Source organism: Carassius carassius, chromosome 46 (assembly GCF_963082965.1).
Source record: "Carassius carassius chromosome 46, fCarCar2.1, whole genome shotgun sequence".
In the NCBI taxonomy this organism is placed as follows: Eukaryota; Metazoa; Chordata; class Actinopteri; order Cypriniformes; family Cyprinidae; genus Carassius; species Carassius carassius.
This window is the reverse complement of record NC_081800.1, coordinates 13,275,815-13,298,922: the sequence shown is the minus strand read 5'-3', so window position 1 is coordinate 13,298,922 and position 23,108 is coordinate 13,275,815. Positions and strand designations below refer to the sequence as shown.

At 36.8% G+C, this 23,108-nt stretch overlaps 1 protein-coding gene across 2 annotated transcripts in view; it reads left to right on the top strand.

Annotated features, from left to right (window-relative positions):
• The window catches only part of LOC132129186 (laminin subunit beta-1-like), a 59,836-nt gene that overhangs the window by 18,942 nt on the left and 17,786 nt on the right, over positions 1-23,108 (top strand). The window contains exons 1-14 of one of the 2 annotated variants that reach the window (XM_059540682.1): positions 2,930-3,129; positions 4,161-4,236; positions 14,550-14,719; positions 16,799-16,934; positions 18,088-18,161; positions 18,254-18,442; positions 18,550-18,613; positions 19,519-19,721; positions 19,832-19,952; positions 20,048-20,236; positions 20,322-20,501; positions 20,733-20,845; positions 20,944-21,023; positions 21,522-21,678. In XM_059540682.1, the coding sequence (XP_059396665.1) occupies positions 4,206-4,236; positions 14,550-14,719; positions 16,799-16,934; positions 18,088-18,161; positions 18,254-18,442; positions 18,550-18,613; positions 19,519-19,721; positions 19,832-19,952; positions 20,048-20,236; positions 20,322-20,501; positions 20,733-20,845; positions 20,944-21,023; positions 21,522-21,678 (1,707 nt within the window). In that variant the 5' untranslated portion in view covers positions 2,930-3,129; positions 4,161-4,205. Of the gene's footprint in view, positions 1-2,929; positions 3,130-4,160; positions 4,237-14,549; positions 14,720-16,798; positions 16,935-18,087; positions 18,162-18,253; positions 18,443-18,549; positions 18,614-19,518; positions 19,722-19,831; positions 19,953-20,047; positions 20,237-20,321; positions 20,502-20,732; positions 20,846-20,943; positions 21,024-21,521; positions 21,679-23,108 lie in introns of those variants that run through there. The other variant, XM_059540683.1, reaches the window with a different exon arrangement.

Sequence of the window (23,108 nt, the reverse complement as noted above, 5' to 3'; positions counted from 1 at the left end):
ATGGAAAACAAAACGGACAAATACACATTTAAATTAGTGATAGTGTTGATTAAACAAATACGTTTTATGTTTTGACTTGAATTCACTAAAAGAGGTGACTGTTCTGTGTGCCAGGGGAAGTGAATTCCAAATTTTGGGTGCAATAACAGAAATGGACCTGCCGCCCATTGAAGATAGGCGGAACCTAGGTACAGAAAAACGGAGTGTGCGAGAAGGTAAATAAGAAGATAGTAGGTTGGAAAGATAGGAGGGAGCAAGAACTTTAAGTGCCTTAAAGGTGAGCAGAAGAATTTGGTATTGCACACGAATAGATACAGGCAACTAGTGAAGATTAAATAAAATAGGATTGATGTGAGCAGATTTTTTGTGGAAGTTAATAATCTGGCAGCAGAATTTTGAATGTACTGCAGATGAACGATGGAGTGAGCTGGTAAGCCAGAGAAAAGAGCGTTACAATAGTCTAGGTGAGTGGTAATAAATGCATGCACTAATGATTCCGCATCTTTTCTACTCAGAAAAGGACGAAGTTGTGCAATTTGACGTAGTTGAAAAAAAGCAGCTTTGGAGAGTTTGCTAATGTGGTCACCCAAGGTTAGTGATGGGTCTAGAGTGACACCTAAATTTCTAACAATAGCCGATGGAAAAATAGAAATAGCATCAAGGCCAATGCTAGAAACATAAATGTTATTTTTTATTAGAGATGGGCGACCAATTATTAAAATTTCTGTTTTATTCAAGTTCAGAATGTAGAATGAGAAAATTAGAATGTAGCCAATATTTAAACTCACTGACACATGAAGATAAGGATGTCATCGATTGGGTAGAATCTGGTTGACAAGCAGTATATATCTGGATGTCATCAGCATAACAGTGGTAGTTAAAACCATGATGACAAATTATTTGGCCAAGAGGCTGAATATAAAGTATGAATAATAATGGTCAGAGAACTGAGCCCTGGAAAACTCCTTGTTTGAGCAAGACAGTAGGAGATTTGGAATTGTGCAGTGAGATGAAGTATTGCCTATCTGTGAGATGTGAGGAGAACCAGGATAATGCAGAACCTGCGATGCCAACTTCTGCAAAGCGAGAGAGTAATATCTTATGACAAATAGTATCAAAAGCTGAGCTAAGGTCAAGTAATAAAATAATTGATGAACTGAATCACCAGAAAGTAAAAGATCATTGACAACCTTTACTAGTGCAGTTTCCGTACTGTGCCATGTGTGAAAACCAGACTGAAAAATATCAAATAGATTGTTGCGAGCTAGTAATGACTGCAGCTGAGCAGTTAAGATGCCTTCTTCTGTGGCAGTGAGCTAATAAAATCCTCTGCTTTCTGAGACTGGGTTGAGGTTCCTTCTCCTGGCAGACGTGACTAAACTGAAGTCAGGAAAAAACAGCAGCGTGACATTATCCTGCGTATATATTTCACCAGGTATGCCTGTCATGCACCCTTCAGGATTGCAGTTCTGTCTTGCCATCTCAGCACACAAAAGATAGGAGTACTCGCTCTGAGTTACTTTTTCTTCCATCATAGACATGATGTGCCCTTTTCAGAGCAGGAATCCACTTGGAAAGATTCACTCTGCTTTCTCAGGTTCGTGACTGTCCTCCATATCCTCACATGTAGCTGCTTGAACAGAATCGACCCGGTCACGTGTCTGTTTCTCCTTGATGGCTAGTTTTTCAACTTCTGCTTTTTGCTCTTTTACGGAGTTGTTGGTTGCTTGTATGTCCATATATAGGTCAGGCAATACTGGGGTCAGTACGAGTCTATCGCATCTCTTACTGTCGAGGCCACAACCGAGTCCAAAGTACTTTGCTACTCTTTAAGTGCTAGCTGGATACCATTAGCAATGGCGCCGTCGAGTTCCTCTTTGGTGATGGCGGAATCTTTGAATTTTTTCTTTATTGGCGATTGCTCAATCACTCTTTTCTGATTGTCCTTGACCGTTGAAGTACTCATGATGGAATAGATAGAGAGTGGTTCGAAATTCACTATCAGGATTGTAGAATATTTGACAGAGTGAGCAGAGCGAAAGACTGTGTATGCAGTGCCGTCGAAGGGTCACATGATCTCCCATATAAATGGCTTTCTTAACAGCTGTGTGTGCTGTACATAAGTTGCTATCTCAGACATCCTGGCAGCCTATTGAACACTGAAGACCAGTGTCAGTTTAATATCTTTATTTAATGTGTAATATTGATCTCTGTAATATTTCATCTATGTTTGTTCTAACGTAAACATATTGAAGACTGTTTAAACTCTCATTTAAATGTTAACAAGATAACACTATCCAGCTTTCTGGCAGGTAACGTTTTAAGGTTTATATTAAATAAATAAAGGTTTATTGATTGATTGATTAATTTTTTTAAGTTGTTTTAATATATTTTTTGGTCCAGGTGGGCTAACAGAACAAATATTTGTTGCTGAGTCCTGAATGTGCACTTTCAACAAATAACTATGCTATCAATGATAATAAAAAATGCTTGTGGTGTTCAGGAATGTTCATCATGGTGGGTAATGACTTCATCAAAATATGAACGTAATTTTAATAAATACGTAACTCCTCCAGGGAAGTATGTTTCCTTTCACCAAAGTCTTCAGTTCACCCCAGCATGTCTTTCAAGTTTTCCCTTCTGTCCAGATTGTGAATTGTATTGGAAGGGAGGAGGGTGTGTGTGGTCAGAGAAAGCCAAAGCATCACTGCCCTCCCCTCTGTACCCCTTAACCAGCTCAATGCCCTCTTAAAGAATGGTTCAGTGCATTCCGTCAGCCTGGAGACCGGCTCCCCCTTTCACACAGTGGCTTTTAGAGTGACAGCTGCATTTGAATAAGAATCGCTCTCCATTCACCACATTGCTGCGCTGAAGATGGGGGAACCATTTTCCGTCCACTCTGATTGGCTTAAGCAGGTCCTTCTGTTTTTGTCCGGAAAGGCCAGTTGTGCCTTTAAAGTTTTTATTTTTTCATGCTTAACTTTACACAATCACACTTTTTTACACACCAGAATCTCTCTCTCTCACACACACATACACACACACAATCAGGCTCTCTCTTTTTGTCCCTCCAAGGGAGCTTTCAGAGAAATCCCTTTCCAGAGGATAAATATCAGCCTATGAGTTTCCGTGAGTACTGTATGTTTCTTGTATTTTACATATAAGGATTTAGATAAAGAATCTGTGAATCTGTAAAGACTGTGCTTTGGTATGTCTGTACAGATGAAGGTGATTTGCAGGTCATGCTGGCTTTATCTGTTGCCTTACCAGCCGGTTTAGGGGGCTGTAAATACTGATTTAACCCTGTTATTCACTTTATATGTGTCTTTTGTCCTTCCTCTTTGATTTGATAGTGTCATGTTGTTCTCTTTATCTCAGAGGCATCATTCCTTAGTGTGTTATGATGGTCTAGATTTTATTTTAGGGACTGATTTTTCATTTAATGTCCCATGTGATAATAAATTATTTTATTTAAGAATTTTTAAGTTTAAATGTTTTCACATTATTTCATATTCACAAATATGTACATAGTTTTTTTTTTACCAAAACAAAATGGTAAATTACTTGTGTGGTTATAGTATATCAGTTAGTATTAATTTTTATTTATTTTTGGCTCTGTGGTTTGAATGTATTTGCTGATATACTGTAGTATCCGTGAATCATTTTTATAGTAGTTGACGATTTTGTGGTAGTGAAATAGTGTGGGAAATGGAGACTGTTGTATTGTGTGGTGGAGCTGACCTGTCACTCCTCTCACCCGCACACTGAAGAGCCTGCAGCCAGGGGCCCGGTGCTCCACTCTTCAGATCACACTCATGGTCCCACCAGACAAATGCTAGCTTCATCATCTACCACAATATGGAACCATTAAAGAACACAATTGTTTTTGTCCACCGAACAATTCAATGTGAAAATGAGAACCTTTAAATTTCAGAAGCTTTGCAAGGGGGATCCTCTACGATAAATGCACCATATTGCTATATTTTAATTCTAAGAATGCACTTTTCACAGTCAGATACTGATGATTAGATCATCTAAAATCCATTTTAAAGAGATTTGAAATGAACAAAAAAATCTGCATGAATAGCTTTACCTTATACTACATTTTGGTAGTCAGCTCTGCCAATTTTATATCTTTACCTTTTCTTATTTACTTTCAGGCTCCTGGAAATCTGCTGCCCATGATTGTTTGATAGCCCAAGGTGATGGCCAGATATTTCAGTGTTCTTCTTCTGGGTAAGTCAGATTTCAGATTTCTGCATATACTAGAGTATGGTGGTCATGTCTTTACCTTGCAGATGTCAGATAAAAAGCTTAAGGTGGAATGACTAAAATGACTGATGACAACACAGACAATCCTATGTGATTATCAAAGTCTGACTTTCCAGTGAGGTGAGCGGGGATAAGCTTCTTAAACAAAGTGAAGTTCAAAAGCATGGTCCCCCACCTGACCCCCACCCGGGAGGTCTTTCACAGTAACTCCCATGAGAGCCCTTTTCAACATAAAACAATCTAGACTTAAGCAAACATGACATGACCATCCTGTTACCCCAACTCTCTTCTTTAGCATCAGTGCCTGCCCTTTCTCTCTGAAGAGAAGTAATCAAGGGCATCGTGTTTGCTTGTCCTTGTGTCCTTTGTGTTTTATAATGAAAGGTATATGCATTATGGAGAGGAAGCCATACACCTGTGGCAAACTCTGCTAAACATGGCAAGGAAAAGTTCTGTCTATGTTTGCACAACACGTGCTAGTCTCTGGAGCGTCCATCCTAAACATGCACTGCTTTTCCATTTTTTAAATGTAAGAATGCGCTAGGCAGTCTTGCATGACTTGCTGCTCTAAAAATGTGCCGCTCAAGTTTAAAGATGTTCAACCTTTAAATAAGATTGTCTCTAGGCTTTTGCGTTTTTTTTAAAAATTGCATTGCACTACTACATGCTAGGGAGTTGTGTTTGAAATTTTGTACTTGCGATTTTTGCAGCATCTTGTGCATTACACACCATTTTTCTGCTCAAGTTTAAAGAAGTTCAACTTTTAAAAAACTTGTCTCTAGACCTTGTGTCTCGCATCTTTTGCAATGCCTCAAATGACACAATGTTTAAAAACACACAATGCAAAGTTTTAAAAAGCTGCGTAAGTTAATAATTTAATTTCTCTCTAGATAATAATTTTTTCATTGCACTCCCCTGCGTCTCTTTTTAAATTGCTTTTTTATGTAAACACCTGCTAGGTGGACGTTTTTGCCTGTGCTTGCATCTTTTGCAGAGTTTTGCGTGGCACATTCTCAAAATATATTTGGTTTATTTCACTGCCCTGCTTACCATTTTAAAGACAAAAACACATTCTGTATTGTTTTTCTATGTAAATATGCACTAGACAGACATGTTTGACTATTGTGCTTGCATCTTGCATCTTTTGCAGTTGCTCATGAATGGCACAGTGTTCTAAAAATTTGACCCGCAAGTAGTTCAACTTTTAAATGCTTCTCTATACCTTGGGTTTTATTTCCACTGTCCTTCTTCTCACATTTTCTTCTTCTTCTTTCTTCTTCTCACAAAAAACTTTTGTGTAAAAATGCTGAAAAAGCATTTATAATGCTTCTGCTATTCTGTGCTACATGTACTGAAATAATTCTGTGCTATTATTAACTACGTATGAGCTATAATTAATAATTAGTTTTTGGCATGAATTTAGTGTAAACACATTTACTTTTAGGTTAATAAGAATCATATATAATTAGACTCATGTAGTTAGACTGATTATACATTCAGTGCTGTTTGCCTGCCGCACATTGATTGCACCGGTGGAAACCAGGTAATAAATGTTTTATTAGATAAGTGAGGTGTTTTGAATGCTTTTTCTTAATCATGATGGTTCTAATTTGATGGGCTAACAGTTTTAAAACATGCTTCTGACATGTAAACTGGTGCTTCTGCAGAGGATGCACATTTAAAATCCAGTCAATTTCACTCTGTGCTGTATGTACTGAATCAAATGAAAGAGCGAAAACTGAACAAGAGGTAGAGAAGTGGAGAGTGGAGAGCAGGATTTCATTAGTGGGGTGCTTGACTGAGAATGAAATGAGTGCAGTGCTGAGGATGGGCATTAGTTTTGACATGTGATTGAGAGGGGGATCAACACGCTCAGTTTGGCCCATTATTCTCATTGTAGCACAGCGCAATTATCACTGCATTTATTATTTTATTAGGATCCTTATATGCTCAGTCATTTAGCTAGATAACTAAATGTGTATTCCCTGTTGAAAGTACTTCACTTAAATGATTAAATGAATTGCATGTGTGGCCAAATGTTTCTGCATATTGGAGGTAGTTCCCCCCTTTGACAAAATGGAACTTTTACAACTGTTACAAGTGACCGTATTGTCGTCTTTTTGCGTGAAATATATCGAAACTTTAGAGCGCTTCTGCCTCGATGCCATGTTTGCTGCATTTTTAACCAAAACAATACAGCGCGTGTGTGATGTCACGACACATTTGCAATGAGCGGAACCGATAAGCGGAATTGTTAAGCAGGCAAGCAAACGGTTCCAAGGAATTGATTCACTGTTAGTTCTCTGTGTTGGTTCTGAAGAAGAAATGGAAGAGTCAGTGCAAGTTCTACTAGGAGACTTAATGCCACGTCACATATTATGGTTAGATCGGCACTCAACATGAGGTATATAAAAGCCCTCTACTCACCCTTAATTGTGTTTGCAGATACTGCTGCTATCGTTTCTTACGAGTGTCCTGTTCAAACTAAAATGTCACAGCAACCTCTCACTCCGACTCAAATGATGAGAGATGACTTGATCTTTGAGAATCAAGGCACCTAACCAGTCGGCTAACACTTCAAGTCAAGATGTTAACACCCTACCATCGACATTGCATTTCAATCTATCCACCGCAGTTCCAGCACAAGCTTTTGGTAGGCATTTGTCTCACCTGCTGCTGTAACAGTGTCACCCCAAATAAGACAAAATATTATCCAAGGTAAGGACATTAACCTAACTAACATTAATTAACTGCTGTATCCTTCACCTGCAGTCGATCGACAAATGGCAGACCATTTCCCAGACTGCAACTCAATCTTTCATTCTGTGAATTTGTAGTTGCTTTCAGTATTAACAGGGATATTTTATGTTTTATATTAAAAATTTTTCCTAATCTTAGGGAGGAATTAGACATTTACTTGACTCTTGACTTGGCAGATTTCACTCAACAATATGGGGATACACTATCTTATGATTCTCATAAATCCCTCTCCTCAAAGTCTGCATCTTTCTTTACCGTATACAACTCAAGGATTGACTGGTCAATCACGGACACCGAACTCCTAGTTTGGAGGGCAGAAAATTCTGGCTTGTCCTATCTGCAGCTTACACGGTCACTTGGCACCTAAAACATACAATAGCCGAGCTACAGACACTGTCCATGGTGCTGCAAATCTTCTGCAAGGACCCACACCCGAAATCTGTATGCTAATGGTGGTTCAAGCCTCTTCCCAGAGTGAAGATGCCTACTATGAAAAAATTCTTAGTGGTCACCCATTTACTCCCATTAATCTCTCAGTACTTTCTTCCTGTCTCTCTTCTTATCCCGAGCCGCTTTTCGTTGATTTCTTAATTGCTGGTCTTACCCAAGTGTTTCGGGTAGGAGTTCTTTCCCATTTCTCTACTACTTATGTGGCAAAAAAAAGTCACCACCCGCAAATATTTGTGGAAAAAGCAGTTAATATTTAACATGTCTTCTCCCCTTTCCAAATTCACAGCAAGTATTAATGTATGTATCCCCTAAGAACCTGCATTACATTTCAGTTGATAATGCTATCAAGTTAATTAAGTTTGCTAGCCAAGGTTCTTCGGTTATGGATATGGTTTTATCTCTACGCACTGTATCAAAATGTGACATGCTTTCTCTGCTTGGTCATCTAAACTAACACCATGATTATAGTTCCCCAAGGCAGATCTTTTATCTCTCATCTGTTAACCTAAGCTCATTCCGTACCAAATCTATATGATTTGATCCATTTACCAAAACGAAGGGTGTTTGTCCAATCTCAATTAGACAATTCACAATTTGATCTTTAAAGGTATTCATATTCCTGGTTACTGTAATATAATACCTGATGCGCTTTTTCGTTTTTGTTTTCAGGCTTTCAGACGTCTATACCCATCAGCAGCCAACTCCCTGCCCAAACCTTTAAGAAACCCTGCTAAATTAGATGTTTCCTTTAATGATCTTCTAAATTCGGCCAGACATTATATTGCTAAAGGTGTTGCTTCTTCTACTCTCAAAGCTTATACATCTGCTTGGTCTTTGTTTTTGAAATTTTGTCTCTCGATTCAGAAACACATTTTCCCTATTCTAATTACAACTGTCTGTTTGTTTCTAGTTTACAACTATGAAACTTGAATTATAAACATAACACTTTTGTTTTTGCCCCCATTTTTTTTGAGTTGAACGCAAAGATCTAAGACCTTTTTTATGTACACAAAAGGCCTATTTCTCAAATATTGTTCACAAATCTGTCTAAATCTTTGTTAGTGAGAAATTCTCCTTTGCCGAGCTAATCCATCCACCTCACAGATTCAAGCTACGGATGGGGACTAAGCCAAATATTTCTGTTCTTTGTCTCGGTTTTGTAAATAAATATTTTTGAGTTTTATCTGGTAGAATGTCATTTTATTTTTTAACTGTTCACTGGTTCAACTGTTAAAATAAATAGTACATTCATTGTTACATCTTAATTTTTCCCAGTTTCTATGTGTGTACTGCCCTACAAAGGTAAAAGACCTCGCTAGAGTGTGAAACTGAGAAAAACTACTTTAAAGTTTTTTACTTGTCCAGCCAAATTAATTATAGGTAGGACACTGGTTTAACAGTTAGATGTTTTAGTAATTAAAATTATCTACATAAAAAAATTGTGAGCTCAAACTTGATTTTTACCCCTATTTTGAAGTTAATGTACTGTGTCTTTGCATTGTCTGCAAAACGTGAGAAGTCACACCAAGGCAAAAAGCAGTAATTTCCACATTATCAATATTTGGTTGATGATCACCATTTACAAAATCATTATAATAACAACTGTATAAAATCTAGTGGATCATGGGCGGTCTCATATAGGCTATTGCATATAGTAATGTGACTGTATTAAGTTTTTTTGATCGTAACAAGCAGACTTAAAGTGAATCATTAGTGGATACCGTGGATACCAATTTATTTGCTATGCTCAGTAACGTAAAAGAATACTTGACATAGCATAATTGCTTTTATAATGGTTTGTATGAAATAGCCTAACCTAATTGAACGACTTGTGGATTTATGTGAACACCAGCAAATGGCAATAATGCTCAAAATGGTTGTGGATTAAACATCTCAGATCAGTCCGATGACGTCGCCATGGATTGATTTTATCAGGTTACAAGAAAAGGTAGGATATAGATTTAATTGCAAACTGTTAGTAGGCTACTAATTGTATGATTGATCATGCTAGCAATGGCATTCGAGTCCACATGCTTCCAACTAGAAGTGATAGCCTGATGAATAATCTCCATTACAAAAAACAAAAAACCTTTAAAGGCTATTCAAGATTACGTATTGCTGCCAAGGCATCTGGTCTTTACAGTGCTTTGTTATATGGAGCTGTTTGGTAGATTGCAATCTAATTTGTTTGTCAGCAGACTTTAATGGACAGTAAAAGGCAGAACACCGTATAACTCCAAAGCGGCACCGTAACTTCATATTGACTCGCACCTACACAAAGTCAGAATGAGCATAAAAAAAACAATTTGAGCATTCCAAACAAAGTGAAAGAGCGGTAAGGATGTCTTGAATGTTCCAAAAATATAAAAAACTCATTTTCGACAAAAAACTAAGTTATGGTCTTTTGTCTTTGCACGGCAGTGTAGATTTGGAACATCAGTGTTTTGTGACTCTTGGTAAGTATTTCATTTCTGTTAGTTGTCTTTTTTTTAAGTGCAGTACTTAAATTCAATTTGACCAATTAGAGCCAAGCTTTTCAAATCGGCTTTGCAGGTAATGTTTTTAGCAGAAATCATCCCAGTTTCGCTTCAATTATCCTGACAAGAAAACCAGGTCAGCTCATTTATAGCAGGGATGCCAAAACTGGAGGGCTGGTATCCTGCAGAGTTTAGCTTCAACTTTCCTCAACACACCTGCCTGGAATATTCTAGTATGACTAGTAAGAGCTTGATTAGCTGGTTCAGGTGTGTCTAACTAAGGGTTGGAGCTAAACTCTTCAGGACACCAGTCCTCCAGGACCAAGTTTGGTCACCCCTGATTTATAGCATGGTAAAATAAACATGAAAGCATGACTTCATTCAAAAACTGGAAAAAAGTGGATGGCATGTCGCAGGTCAATAGAAAAATCTGAATGAGAGGAAGTTTGTTTGTTTATTTGCTTCCTTCATTCCATTCATGCCCAAGGTACACTAGAACTTTATAATGGAAGATGGACACCTGAATAAGTTTGTCCAAGGCTTCTCAGGAATTCAAGTGCTAATAATCAGAAACAACATGGACTTGTGGTTTACAGAATTTTTCTGGCAAAATAACAAGTCCATTATCTGTTGCTGTGGGCTCTGTGCCCATTAATATTGATATAGAGGAGGTGTGATCTGCCAGGTATTCAATTGTGATTGTTTGACTTTATAGCTGCACAGGTTCACTATATATATATATATATATATATATACAGTATATAAAATATATTTCTTTCACATTCCAGTTCTGGGTTTGACAGTGCATTGTCTATGGTAGCCCACCTTTTTTTCCCCTGAATTACAATGCATAAGTCCACTTATTAACTGAGGGATCATAACATTATAATATACAATATGAAAACTTTATATTCATATTGAGCACATATTAATATCCAATAAGGACCATTAACTGCAAGATAACCCACATGGAAAGAATATGATAATATATATGCTGCATATATGCGTATATATGTCACATATAGGCAAAATTGAGGAGCATATATGTTCATATACAGAAAATGTAGGTCCCCTGTATTGCTTCTTCATATCCACATATAAGCCCTATACATACAAGATATGTCTTATATATAGCTAATGGCAGGATCTGGTTATTTTGTAGCTCATATCTAATTTTTGACTGTCATACATGATGCCTAGCTCATATTTTCTATTATCAAGGCAAAAACTAAGAATTAACAAAAAAAATTATGCAAGAACTTATGTATGCACATAAATTGGTATCACATGTAATTGTCATGTTATGGAATTTAACTATGCCAATATATTAACATGATATATTAACTATGATATCTACACATTTTCCAGAAACATTTACAAGGTCAATTCTTTCTTGTATGAAGATAGTGGAAAAGAAGGAAATGTATAACAAAATGGTTTTTAATTTTACTATTATAGGTGAACATATAGGTGCATATATACGTGCATATATGTACCTATATAGGTATATGTATGCACATATATATCTGTACATATATGTACACGTGTAAATATATTTGTGCATATATGTACATATATGTGTACATATATATGTGTGCATATATGTACATATATGTGTACTGTACATACATATATATATATATATATATATATATGTGTGTGTGTGTGTACATATATGTGTGTGCATATATGTACATATATGTACATATAATATAGGAAACGGCCAATTTTATATATGTCACATATATTAAAAACCTATATCAAAACCTATATTGAAACATATATGTTTATATAGGTTTTTTCAATGTGGGAAGAAATCACTAATTTGGTCAGAAAAATAAAATGGCACTAAAATGTCATGCATCCCTAGTTATCATAATCATATTGTTTGGGGACACATAGATCTCTTCTGCTGTTGTCTCAACTTCCGTGTTACATGCAGTGCAACACATGTGGTGGCTTGTCGTCAAATGTTTGTGGAATGCCATTCCTTAGTTACAGATGAGAATTTTTTAAGACCTGGAATTTTTCTCTTAATGAATGACATTTTCCTGGCTTGGCATTCCTGTATTGTTGTAACTTTGCAGATGCTCATCTGCCTCTGTAACCGGAGATGTTGTTGTGTCTTCAGCCAGATGTTTGTCTTGTATCTGTGTGTGTTGTAAAGTAAGAGAGTTGAGGTAGTTTATGGGAGTTGGGGGGGGGCGGGCAGCCATGTGCCTACCTCGACATAAAAGACCTTTGTTTGTGATCTTGTTTTTGTGATCTTGTGTTGAGAATACTTTTTGTGTGCAAAGAAAAAATTTCATCTCTTCTGTGTCATTTGACACATGTTTATGATAGTACCACGATGCATGTGTGTATTGCTGCTGACGCAGGAGCTAGGGCTCTGATGTAGAACATGCCTGTGCTGTGCCTTGTTTGCAAGCAGAAGAAGTTATTTTTGATTTCTTTGTGCACAGAAACTTTTCTCGTAGCTTCATAACATTAAGGTTGAACCACAAATGTCACATGGACTATTTTAACAATGTCCTTAAACTTTTCTGGGCCTTGAAGGTTTCAGTTGTGTTACTGGCATGGTCTGAAAGCTCTCGTATTTCCTCAAAAATATCTTAATTTGTGTTCCGAAGATGAACGAATTTCATACGTGTTTGGAACGACATGAGGGTAAGTAATTAATGACCAATTTTGGTGTGAATTAACCCTTTAAGAGGGAATAATCCACTTCTTACTGATGTTCATCCATTTTTCTATAGGTGTTGCCTTTTTATCTCTCTTTCCCTCTATCAGTCTTATCCACGTTTGTTTTGACTCTTTGAAGGAGAAAAAGAATGTGTGGAGGCTCAATGACAGACTATGGCAAAACAGTCAAAACCTATTCTTGCCTACAACTTAAACCCCAAACACACACACTTATGGTCATGTTTTCACACTTGCTAGTCAGAACATGAGAAGTCATGGAGAAAAAGTGTTAAATGCATCCTTTGCCTCAGGGAATCTGTGATGATGGATGCATCAGTGTAAGGTCTCATAAGGCAGAAAACTCTTTGTGGAGAAATGGTGTTTTCTGGTGTGTGTGGCCTGTAAAGAATAATCACACTCTGTGCTTATGAAAGTTCCTCAGACGCCCGTCCTATAATTAGATTGCCTTTGAAATACTATCTACTTAGAAAACTAGCAAGATTGTGTAGGACAGGTGTTTGAAATGTTCTTTTTTTTATGGGAATCCCTGGATCTCAGTCTCACAAATATAATAAACCATACACAAACACACACATAGAGGTCAACGTTCCCTTGAGAGATGTAATTGTAAACTCCACTGGATATGCTATCAGATGTTATGCTAGACCTGTAGAGAATTTTTTTTTTTTTATTATTATTAGTTTATATATTTATTGTGTTCGTACTATGTGTTTTGTTATTTATTTTAATAGTTTATATAACTTATATATTATTACAATTATATAAGCCTATAAGCACTGACTGAGTCCTGGTTTTAGATGTTTAGCTTAAAACTATAACTACCTATAGCATGACTGTTTACCCAGGGAGAGTCGGATGTGTGCGGACACACATTTCAAAGATCAAGACCTTTATTCATTCATTATGTGGAAATTTACAGTACGTGTGTTAAGAAGAAAGCCTTTCAATGAAGGAACACTGTTTAGCACCTTGACACAATCAGATGGAATTTACGGTGCTTGTTTTGGCTTTTTTTTTTTTTCTTTTTTTTTTTTTTTACTGAGAAGGTGCCAGGTTTCCATATTGTTATGAACTTTGTAGACTTATCTGCACTCTTGTGTAAAGAATAGTGGCTAATTGAATGATTTACTGAATACATGCTTAGTGAAATATTAAAGTATCATCCATCAATAAATTAATGGTTGGATAAAGAGAAATAAACAATAAAACTGATAACCCTATGATGAAGTGTGAATTTTGAAAGGCAAACAAAGTGCATTTTGAGCACTCCTTATGCAGAAGTAACCATGTGGAACAAAGTCAGTTATTTTCCTGACTCAATGAGAAACTAAACCCTCAGACTTTGATTCTGCCGCCTGGATGGGAACTTGAGCTGCATGAAGTCATCAATCAGAAGCAATGCCATCCAGTCATTGGCTGTCATGTGGTGTTCTTAAAGGGAAAGTGTGGTATGGGTCAGGAAGAACTGCTGCTTGACTCTTTACTTTATCTTGCTGTGGACTAATTCCATTGACCACTCCCTTAGAAACAGGTACATTCCAGTCACAACACTGTTGACTTTGTAGAATACTTGGCCGTCTTAAGTGAAATTTGCATTTATGGTGAATGTAAATGGAAGTATGTCCAAAAGGCACTGCAAAAAGCCTAGGGTACATGTATATCAGAAGTCACTTTGCAACAAGTAGAAAGGGACATTTATCCACAAGTCATTGTGCACCACCTTCAGTTTGAATATAATAAACATACATACCATGAGATACAGCCCTTAATATATTTTCATATTATACATAATAGCAAATATGTAATACATTATTTATGTATTTAAAAATTATCCAAACAAATTATAATTAGCTAATGGCCTCCACTTCCTGTCTGTGTCCTCTCAAGTTCTTTCAGTTGTGGCTCAGGAGCTGCCCTCCACTCCACACGGCTGCATGGAAGGCAGCTGTTACCCGGCTACTGGAAACCTTCTGATTGGCCGAGCTATTAACCTGACCGCCACCTCTACCTGTGGCCTGGATGGGCCTGAGCAGTACTGCATTGTCAGTCATTTGCAGGTAAACCCAATAGTATTCCTGAAATGTTGTTTCTCTTTCATATAGACACAGAAATATGATCTCATGCTGTGTAAACCATGCTCTCTGCTCGTGCATGTATGGCCTTGCCCTGTGCTCATGCAAAATATTTGTCATATGGAGATAGATGTGCTCATGCACACAGCCCCTTTAGATAAAAAAATAAATAAAATTAAATGTGAGGTAAATTTGCATATAAGAAAATGTAACCATTCATCAAAATATCACTGTTGTTGATTTTAATTAAACATCGTTTTTCTGTCATGGCAGGGATTTTCCATTGACTTTTATTGTGTGGGAATTTTTGGACTTAAATTAAAAAGATTGTTCACCCAAAAATCTAGTTTCAACTAGTTCATCTAACTGTTCCTTCACAACTATAAAACATTAAAACTGTTTGTTTGGATGCCACAATATATGTGATTTAATTTACACACACACACACACAGTATAGGCTATACACTTGTACACTTGTTCTCTCTCTTGCACGTGTGTCGCTCAGTACGCCACACCTCTTTCACTGAAGTAAAAATCTGTGTCCTTAGGCTTTTCTGTGCGATGCATGTGTGATTTAAAAGATCTTGTATTCATCTCTTAAATCTACCACTGTTTGCTTTTCCTCTTTTATCCTGAATCACTACTCCTCCCTTTTCCTCCAGATGTCTATAAAGCACTCTTTTCTGCCCTCATAAAATGTATTTTCATTGGCTGTTTAATGTTCTATGAATGTCTTCTTAAAATGTTTGGTGTTCTTTTAGGTTCTGTGTATGTTCCTCTCATTAAAGTGTTTTGGGTGCATGAAAATGATAAACTGTTCAACTGCCTGGAGGCACCATACATCCTAGACAGGGAGAGTTAACACCCTTTTTGTCCTCAGTGCAGGAGTTACCTGTCAGCGGTCTGACAATGTGTTTGTCAGTAGGGTGTCTGCAGAGTTCTCCATATTTCTGTGATGTGATGTATCTGTCAAGAGTGTCAAATGGAAATGCTATTTTTAATTCACTGTGCTGTTATTTATTATTAATATCGAAAAGCACATATGAATGAATCAGGATGGATGAATGAATAAGAATGGATGGATGGTTAAATATAAATTAAATATCTTAACCCTAAAAAATTGATTTTCTTAATTTTATTGAAACTAATGTGTAAATTAATTGTGGTGTCTTTTCAGTGTAAAAATGACTGTTTAGACATATCCAGGTCATTATTTTTATAAATATAAGTTTATCCATATTTACCATTCTTATCATTATGTGTATATTCTTGCATCAAAAAATGTATCCTCAACTAGAGTGGGTTGCCACAAATATTAGAAAGTGTCTTTCTTTATCTCTATTATCCCTTATTTCAGTCCACACACTTAAATTGTGTGAATCCACAGAGCTGTTAAGTCGCGCTAGCTAGAGTAATGAGAAATGTGGTTTTTGCAGGGCCCCAGCACAGCATTCCTGTAGTTGATAATCCAGTTGATCACTCTAATCCTATTGTTGGCAGCTCACACTCAAAACTAGCCAAGTAAGCATGTGTCTAGTGTGTGGTAAGAACAATATTGTACAGTGCTGATATCAATGTCCTGTAGAGCTTGTGAAGATGTGAAATAGATACTGAGTGTCTCCTGGTTGTTGCTGTGACCTTTTCAAGGGTGTTGAAGAAATACACGTGTCTCTGTCGGTTCAGCCAGGCCACTGCTGGAGGTTTTGTTGCTCATGACAACAACTCGGCTTAGACAAAGTGCTCTGGCATTCGTCCACGATAACGCTCATGTTCTGACCTGAATCCAGATGGCCTATTCTCCTCTCCTCCTCTACTTCCAGGTTGGCATGGAATGTGCCCCCCATTCTGAGCGATTATTTTGTTCAGAATATTAAAAATTTCATTTTTTTTTTTTTGTATGTCTGGACAGCTACCTGAGCCACGAGCCATGCTGGTTTAAGTTGTTATAAATCAAACTGTACCTGAAAAAGGTGTTGAGAGGCTGCACAGACTGCACAGCCATTGCTAAGTGCTTTTTCAGTATGAACATTTATTTCACTCTTTCTTTCTTGTGTCTTTGTGCAGGATTTAAATAAGTGCTTTAAGTGTGACTCTCAGAAGCCGTACGATGCCTATCATCACAGCAAGAGCCACAGGGTGGAGAATGTCATCTACCAGAGAGACAGCAGAGGAGAACTCACCTGGTGGCAGTCTGTAAACGGTGTGTGAGGGCCCAAAAGCCTGGGACCACTTTGAAAGTTTTTATTTTAAACTTAAGTTTTAGGATTTAGGGGGAAATAAAAACATGAGAAAAACCGTCATGTTCATTTTTCAAATAGGTTTTTCACTAATGAAAAATTTAGCATTGATTAATGTATTATTAAATGTATTTATTTATTTATTTATTGTGTTGTTTTTATTTAATACATAAGTGTAGTTAAATTAATGATTATTAAAGTAAATTATTATTAGTATACGTTAATGTTAATGTATACTATGGAAACCTGTTTCCGTCACTGAATAGAAAATTAAAAATGTAAGTGTTCCTGTAGCATAAGTGGTAGAGCATGGCGTTAACAAGTGCAAGGTTGGGGGTTCGAATCCCGGGGAACACATGATGGGAGAAAATTGTTAGCCTGAATGCAATGTAAGTTGCATTGGATAAAAGCGTCTGCTAAATGCATACAATTTTTTTTTTTTTTTAAATTTAATTGTGACATTTTATCTCACAATTCTGACTTTTTTTCTCAGAAAATCACGCAATTGCGAGTTATAAAGTCAAGATTGTGAGTAATTAAGTCAGAATTGCGAGATATAAATTCACAATTCTGAGAAAAGAAGTCTGAATTGCAAGTTTATATTATGAAATTCTGAGATAAAAAGTCACAATTTCCTTGTTTTGTTTTATATTTAGTGGTGTATACAGGCTTCCATATTGTACTGTACATTCAAATAAAAAAAATAAAAAATCTAAAACATAGAATGCAAACATTTTCAAAACTATTTAAATATTTTTTAAACTACCTGAAATATATGAAATCTATGTTTTTTTGTTTTGTTTTTCTTTTTCTTAGTTTTTTTAGTTTTCACACAATAATTTGTAATGATTTGTATATTAATAAATTAATTAATTTAGTTTCTGTTGTTCCTATTTTTCTTTTCTTTTTTATTCCAATAATACATGATGATAATACGTGTTGTTCTTTAATAATGATTCAAATCATTGTTATATACAGTTAATCAGTGTATACTGTATATTAAAATAATATACTTGACTGACTACTCAATCATCTGTAATGAAAAAATAGACTGTATTAGTTCCACTGAATACTAGATAATTGACTTTCAGTTTTCTTTCATCTGTTTGTGTGCAGGAGAGGAAAATGTCAGTATTAGACTGAATCTTGAGGCCGAGTTCCATTTTACTCATCTCATCATGAAGTTTAAAGTATGTATACATTTAAATTGATACACATCAGTAAAAAGTGAAACAACTTCTTCACTGCTAAAGAGTTTAACCTTCCGTTTGCATCTTCATAGACGTTTAGGCCTGCTGCTATGAAAATTGAGCGTTCTTCTGATTTTGGCCGTACATGGAGGCCATATCGCTACTACGCCTACAACTGCACCAAGACTTTCCCCCAGGTTCCTGCCCACTCGCTGCGGTTTACTGATGAGGTCATCTGTGAGGAGCGCTACTCTGACATTGAGCCGTCCACTGAAGGAGAGGTGAGTGTGTGCTGAGGATATTTTAATAAGGATATGTTTCAATCTGTGTTTTATTGTTACTTTTAAATTCAGTCCTGCTATTTGATTGTATTAATATAATTTTTTAGGTCATCTACAAAGTGCTTGATCCTGCTATCCATGTCAAAGACCCATACAGTCTTGACATTCAGGGTTAGTGAACTAAAACAAATCTTTTACCATGTAACTGTTGTGCATTATTTTTTTTTATTAAAATGTATTTAGTCCTTATGTCCATAGGATTATTAAAGAAATAGTTCACCCAAAAATGAAAATTATCTTAAAATGTACTCACCCTCGGGCCATCCAAGATGTCAATGAGTTTGTTTCTTCATTGGAACAAATACTGAGAAATGTATCATTACATCACATGCTCACCAATGGATCCACTGCAGTAAATGGGTGCCGTCAGAATGAGAGTGATTACAAACATCACAATACTCCACAAGTAATCCACATGACTCCAGTCCATCAATTAAGATCTTGTGAAGCTGCATGTGTGTGAGAAACTAATCTATCATTAAAGTGTTTCAACTTTAAACCTTCACTTCGTAACACAATATGATTATATAATCCATAATAATGCTTCAAGCTGTGAAGAAGTCACTCACATCACAATTTACCAACATATCTGTTTAAACAGTTTTGGGCTGTTTTCATGTAAGCAACAATATCATGGATAGAAGACTTGTTTGACGTTGACAAAATCTTAATAATGAAATTGTTTCATACAAACACACAGCTAATCGCAAGATATAAATTGATGGACTGAAGTTGTGTGGATTAGTTGTGGATTATTGTAATGTGTAAATCATCTTTTTGCACTCTCATTCTGACGGCACCCATTCACTCTAGAAGATCTATTGGTGAGCAAGTTTTTCCAAATCTGTTCCAATGAAAAATACAAACTTATATTGAATAGACTGAGGGTAAATTAACATTTTTGGATGAACTATGGCCAATTTATTAGTTTACTATAACAAGTGTACATTTTGTGTATTCTGCACTGCATATAATGCAGCTGCCAATCACACAGTGCTTTAACAATCTTCCCTCAGATTTGTTGCGGATCACTAACCTACGGATAAACTTCACTAAACTGCACACTCTGGGTGATAACCTGCTTGACCGGCGTCCGGAGGTGCTACAGAAATATTACTATGCTCTGTATGAGCTGGTTGTGCGTGGGAGCTGCTTCTGCTACGGTCACGCTTCAGAGTGTGCACCAGTACAAGGAGTGACCACCAGGGATTCAGGCATGGTGGGTATCGGTCAAAATGATTTGTAGTTTTGATTTCAAAACGGCATGATTATTGTTAGATTGTGAATGAAGCACACTATTTAATAAATCCCATCCTTTTCATTTGAAAGATTCATGGACATTGTGTGTGTAAGCACAACACTGTGGGATTAAACTGTGAGCGCTGTAGAGATTTCTACCATGATGCTCCCTGGAGGCCCGCCGAGACTGATAATACACACAGATGCAGGGGTAAGATCCTGTACACGTGCATGTAGAAGTTCAAGAAAATGTACTTATTCTAATACAAATGGCAAATAATTCTTAATTTATGTCTTTTTTCCCAGAATGCAACTGTAACGGTCACTCCAACCAGTGTCACTTTGACATGGCGGTGTATCTGGCTACGGGAAATGTTAGTGGAGGTGTGTGTGACAACTGTCTCCACAACACCATGGGCCGCAACTGTGAGACCTGTAAACCTTTTTACTATCAGGATCCAACTCGAGACATCAGAGACCCGGTAGCATGTATCCGTAAGTTGTTCATTTAAATGAATTTTTTTTTTTGCATGTTTTTTTCCTGCCTGTTGTTCATGTTGTTTCCTATGTATGTGTTCAGCCTGTGACTGTGACCCGGTGGGATCTGTAGAGGGTGGAGTTTGTGACAGTCATACTGATCTGGATCTGGGTATGATTGGTGGTCAGTGTCGCTGTAAGCAGAACGTCAGGGGTCAGCGCTGTGACTATTGCAAAGAGAGACACTATGGACTCAGTCTTGACAACCCACTGGGATGCCAGCGTAAGTGACTGTGTGTGTGTAGTGCATGTGAAGTCATTTCTTCTCAAGTTAATCACACTCACTATGAACGTGTTCCAGTAACAGTTGACCACTAGAAACTGTTTACATTTTGAAAAATACAAAAGGTTGGGCTCTATAAATTTTATTCATGTTTTTGAAAGAAGTCACTTATGCTCACCAAGGGGCCTCTGTATATGACATTTATTGTGTTTATGTGTATGTCGTTGGCAGCATGTAACTGTGACCCCCGTGGCATCACTATGCTGGGGGTGCCGTGTGATCAGATCAGTGGTGACTGCTCCTGTAAAAGATACGTAACCGGCCGCTATTGCAACCAATGTCTGGTACGGCTTCACTGTCTCTTTAAACAATAACCAAAAATGTTTTGCAGATTTAATTGTGAAAATCCAGAATATGCATGTATGTATTTGTTTGTGTACAGCCTGAATACTGGGGACTCAGTAATGATCTGGCTGGCTGCAGACCCTGCAACTGTGACTTTGGTGGAGCAACCAGCAGCAGGTGATTCACTGATGTCAGTTATTGCATTTAAATGTGATTACCCATGATTAGAAATAAGGAAGTGTCTGGTATCTGGGTGTAGCCTTGATATGCCAAGATTAAAATCCTGCATTCTTTTGGGATTTGATTGGGATGGGTACCGAAGTCAAGAAATCTTTCATTTGTTTAGAGAACTGAACTGAATGGAAGTGCCGAAGTAGTGAAAACAATGAACGTTTTGAATCTGTTTCCCAGATGTTTTTTCCCCCCGTTTCATTTTAAGACAAATTTAAAACACTTTAAAATAATGTCTGTTAAATACAATTTTAACAACAACATCAACACACAAAAAAAGTTATGGAAAAAGTTATGGAAAAAAAAATATTTACTCACAGTTCAGGGCTTCCACAGAATATTAACTGATTTCATTATGAAAATAAATCATTAAAACCTTGATCTGAATCGTTTTGAAGATATCCATGACAGTTTTCTCTAAACTCTGTTCTCTTTCACCTTCAGATGCAGGATGGACAACGGTCAGTGTGAGTGTCGGCCTCATCTGATTGGTCGGCAGTGTTCTGAAGTGCAGCCTGCATTTTTCTGTGCTTCTCTGGATAATAACAAGTATGAAGCAGAGGAAGCTTTGGGTCACTCCCCTGATGATCCTGCTCTTCCAGTGAGTAAGAATGCTCAGCTGCACAGAGATCACATTTCTGAAGTCCACCTAATACTGCCATTTTAACTGTGCATTATTTTTCCTTTTGGCAGACTAAACTGCAGAGTTCATGTCATATTATCAGGGTACTACTATAAATCTTCCTGTTGTTATGAATAGGTGTCTGTTATGTTCTTGGGGGTGATGCTGGTATCATGGGTCATGGAAACAGGATCAAGCACATAGATCGAGTAATATGTCTGTGAAAAAAATCTTTCAGTCCATAAATGTTGATGTAATGTGTAAAACCGCCTTCTTTGTCAGTTTGTATTGATGTGAGTGTTACCCTCAGGTAACTTGACTTCCACTTTTCTGTGAGACAAAACAATCAGAGCAGCATGTCTATCTGATATCCTTGTAACACTTGGTTTTGGTGATAGCTTTGGTTAAAAATTCAGTGCAAAAACAACTTTATTCCCCTAAATCAATATTTTTAATTTAGGGGAATAAAGTGTTTAATAAAGTGTTTAAGTGTTGAATTTAAGTGTTTAAAAGTGATTTTGTGATTCATCATAATTCAGTAGGTTTTCCCAGGATGGTTCACTGTACCCCACTCAGGTTGTGCAGACTGTGGCATGCACAAAAAAACATGCAGACGAACTGCAGAATGCTCCAAAGTCTGAAGTGACCCAGAATAAGATCAGAGAGCAGAAGAGGTGCCAGCCTGTCAGAGAGCATTATTAATGCACACCACACATATAAACACACACCAGCACTGTCTGGTTCACACTGTCTCTCACAGTCTCTCGGTCCCTTCAACATCATCACTCCAGTTCACACTTTCAACTCCTGCCACCTCACTAACCTTTCTCTAGAAAGGGTGTCATGTTATGTTCAAACGTTTGGGGTTGTTAAGAATGTTCTTAATGCTCAACAAGGCTGTATTATATAATCATTTGAAAAAACAAAAAAACAGTAATCTGAAATATTATTGACATTTCTGTTTTAATATATATATATATATATATATATATATATATATATATATATATATATATATATATAGAGAGAGAGAGAGAGAGAGAGAGAGAGAGAGAGAGATAATTATTAGAAAAAAATATTATAAATAATAAAAAAACACTTGTGCTGAATAATATAATTGTGGAAATTGTGATACTTTTTTTCAGAAATTTTGGATGAATAAAAAGTTCAAATAGCATATTTGAACCATTAATCTGTAACATTATACATGTCTTTTCTGCATCCTCCCTGAATAAAATCTTACTGATCCTCATTGTACTGTATACCAGTAGCATCTTTTATTGTCATTGCCTACTGCATGTTTCTTCAGGTATCACATTTTTTTAAATCCAATTTTGTATAAAAATGTCTTAATTTTAGGCCATCCGGTCAGGTAATGAGTCACAAAAGACATTACAAGTCACATTTGG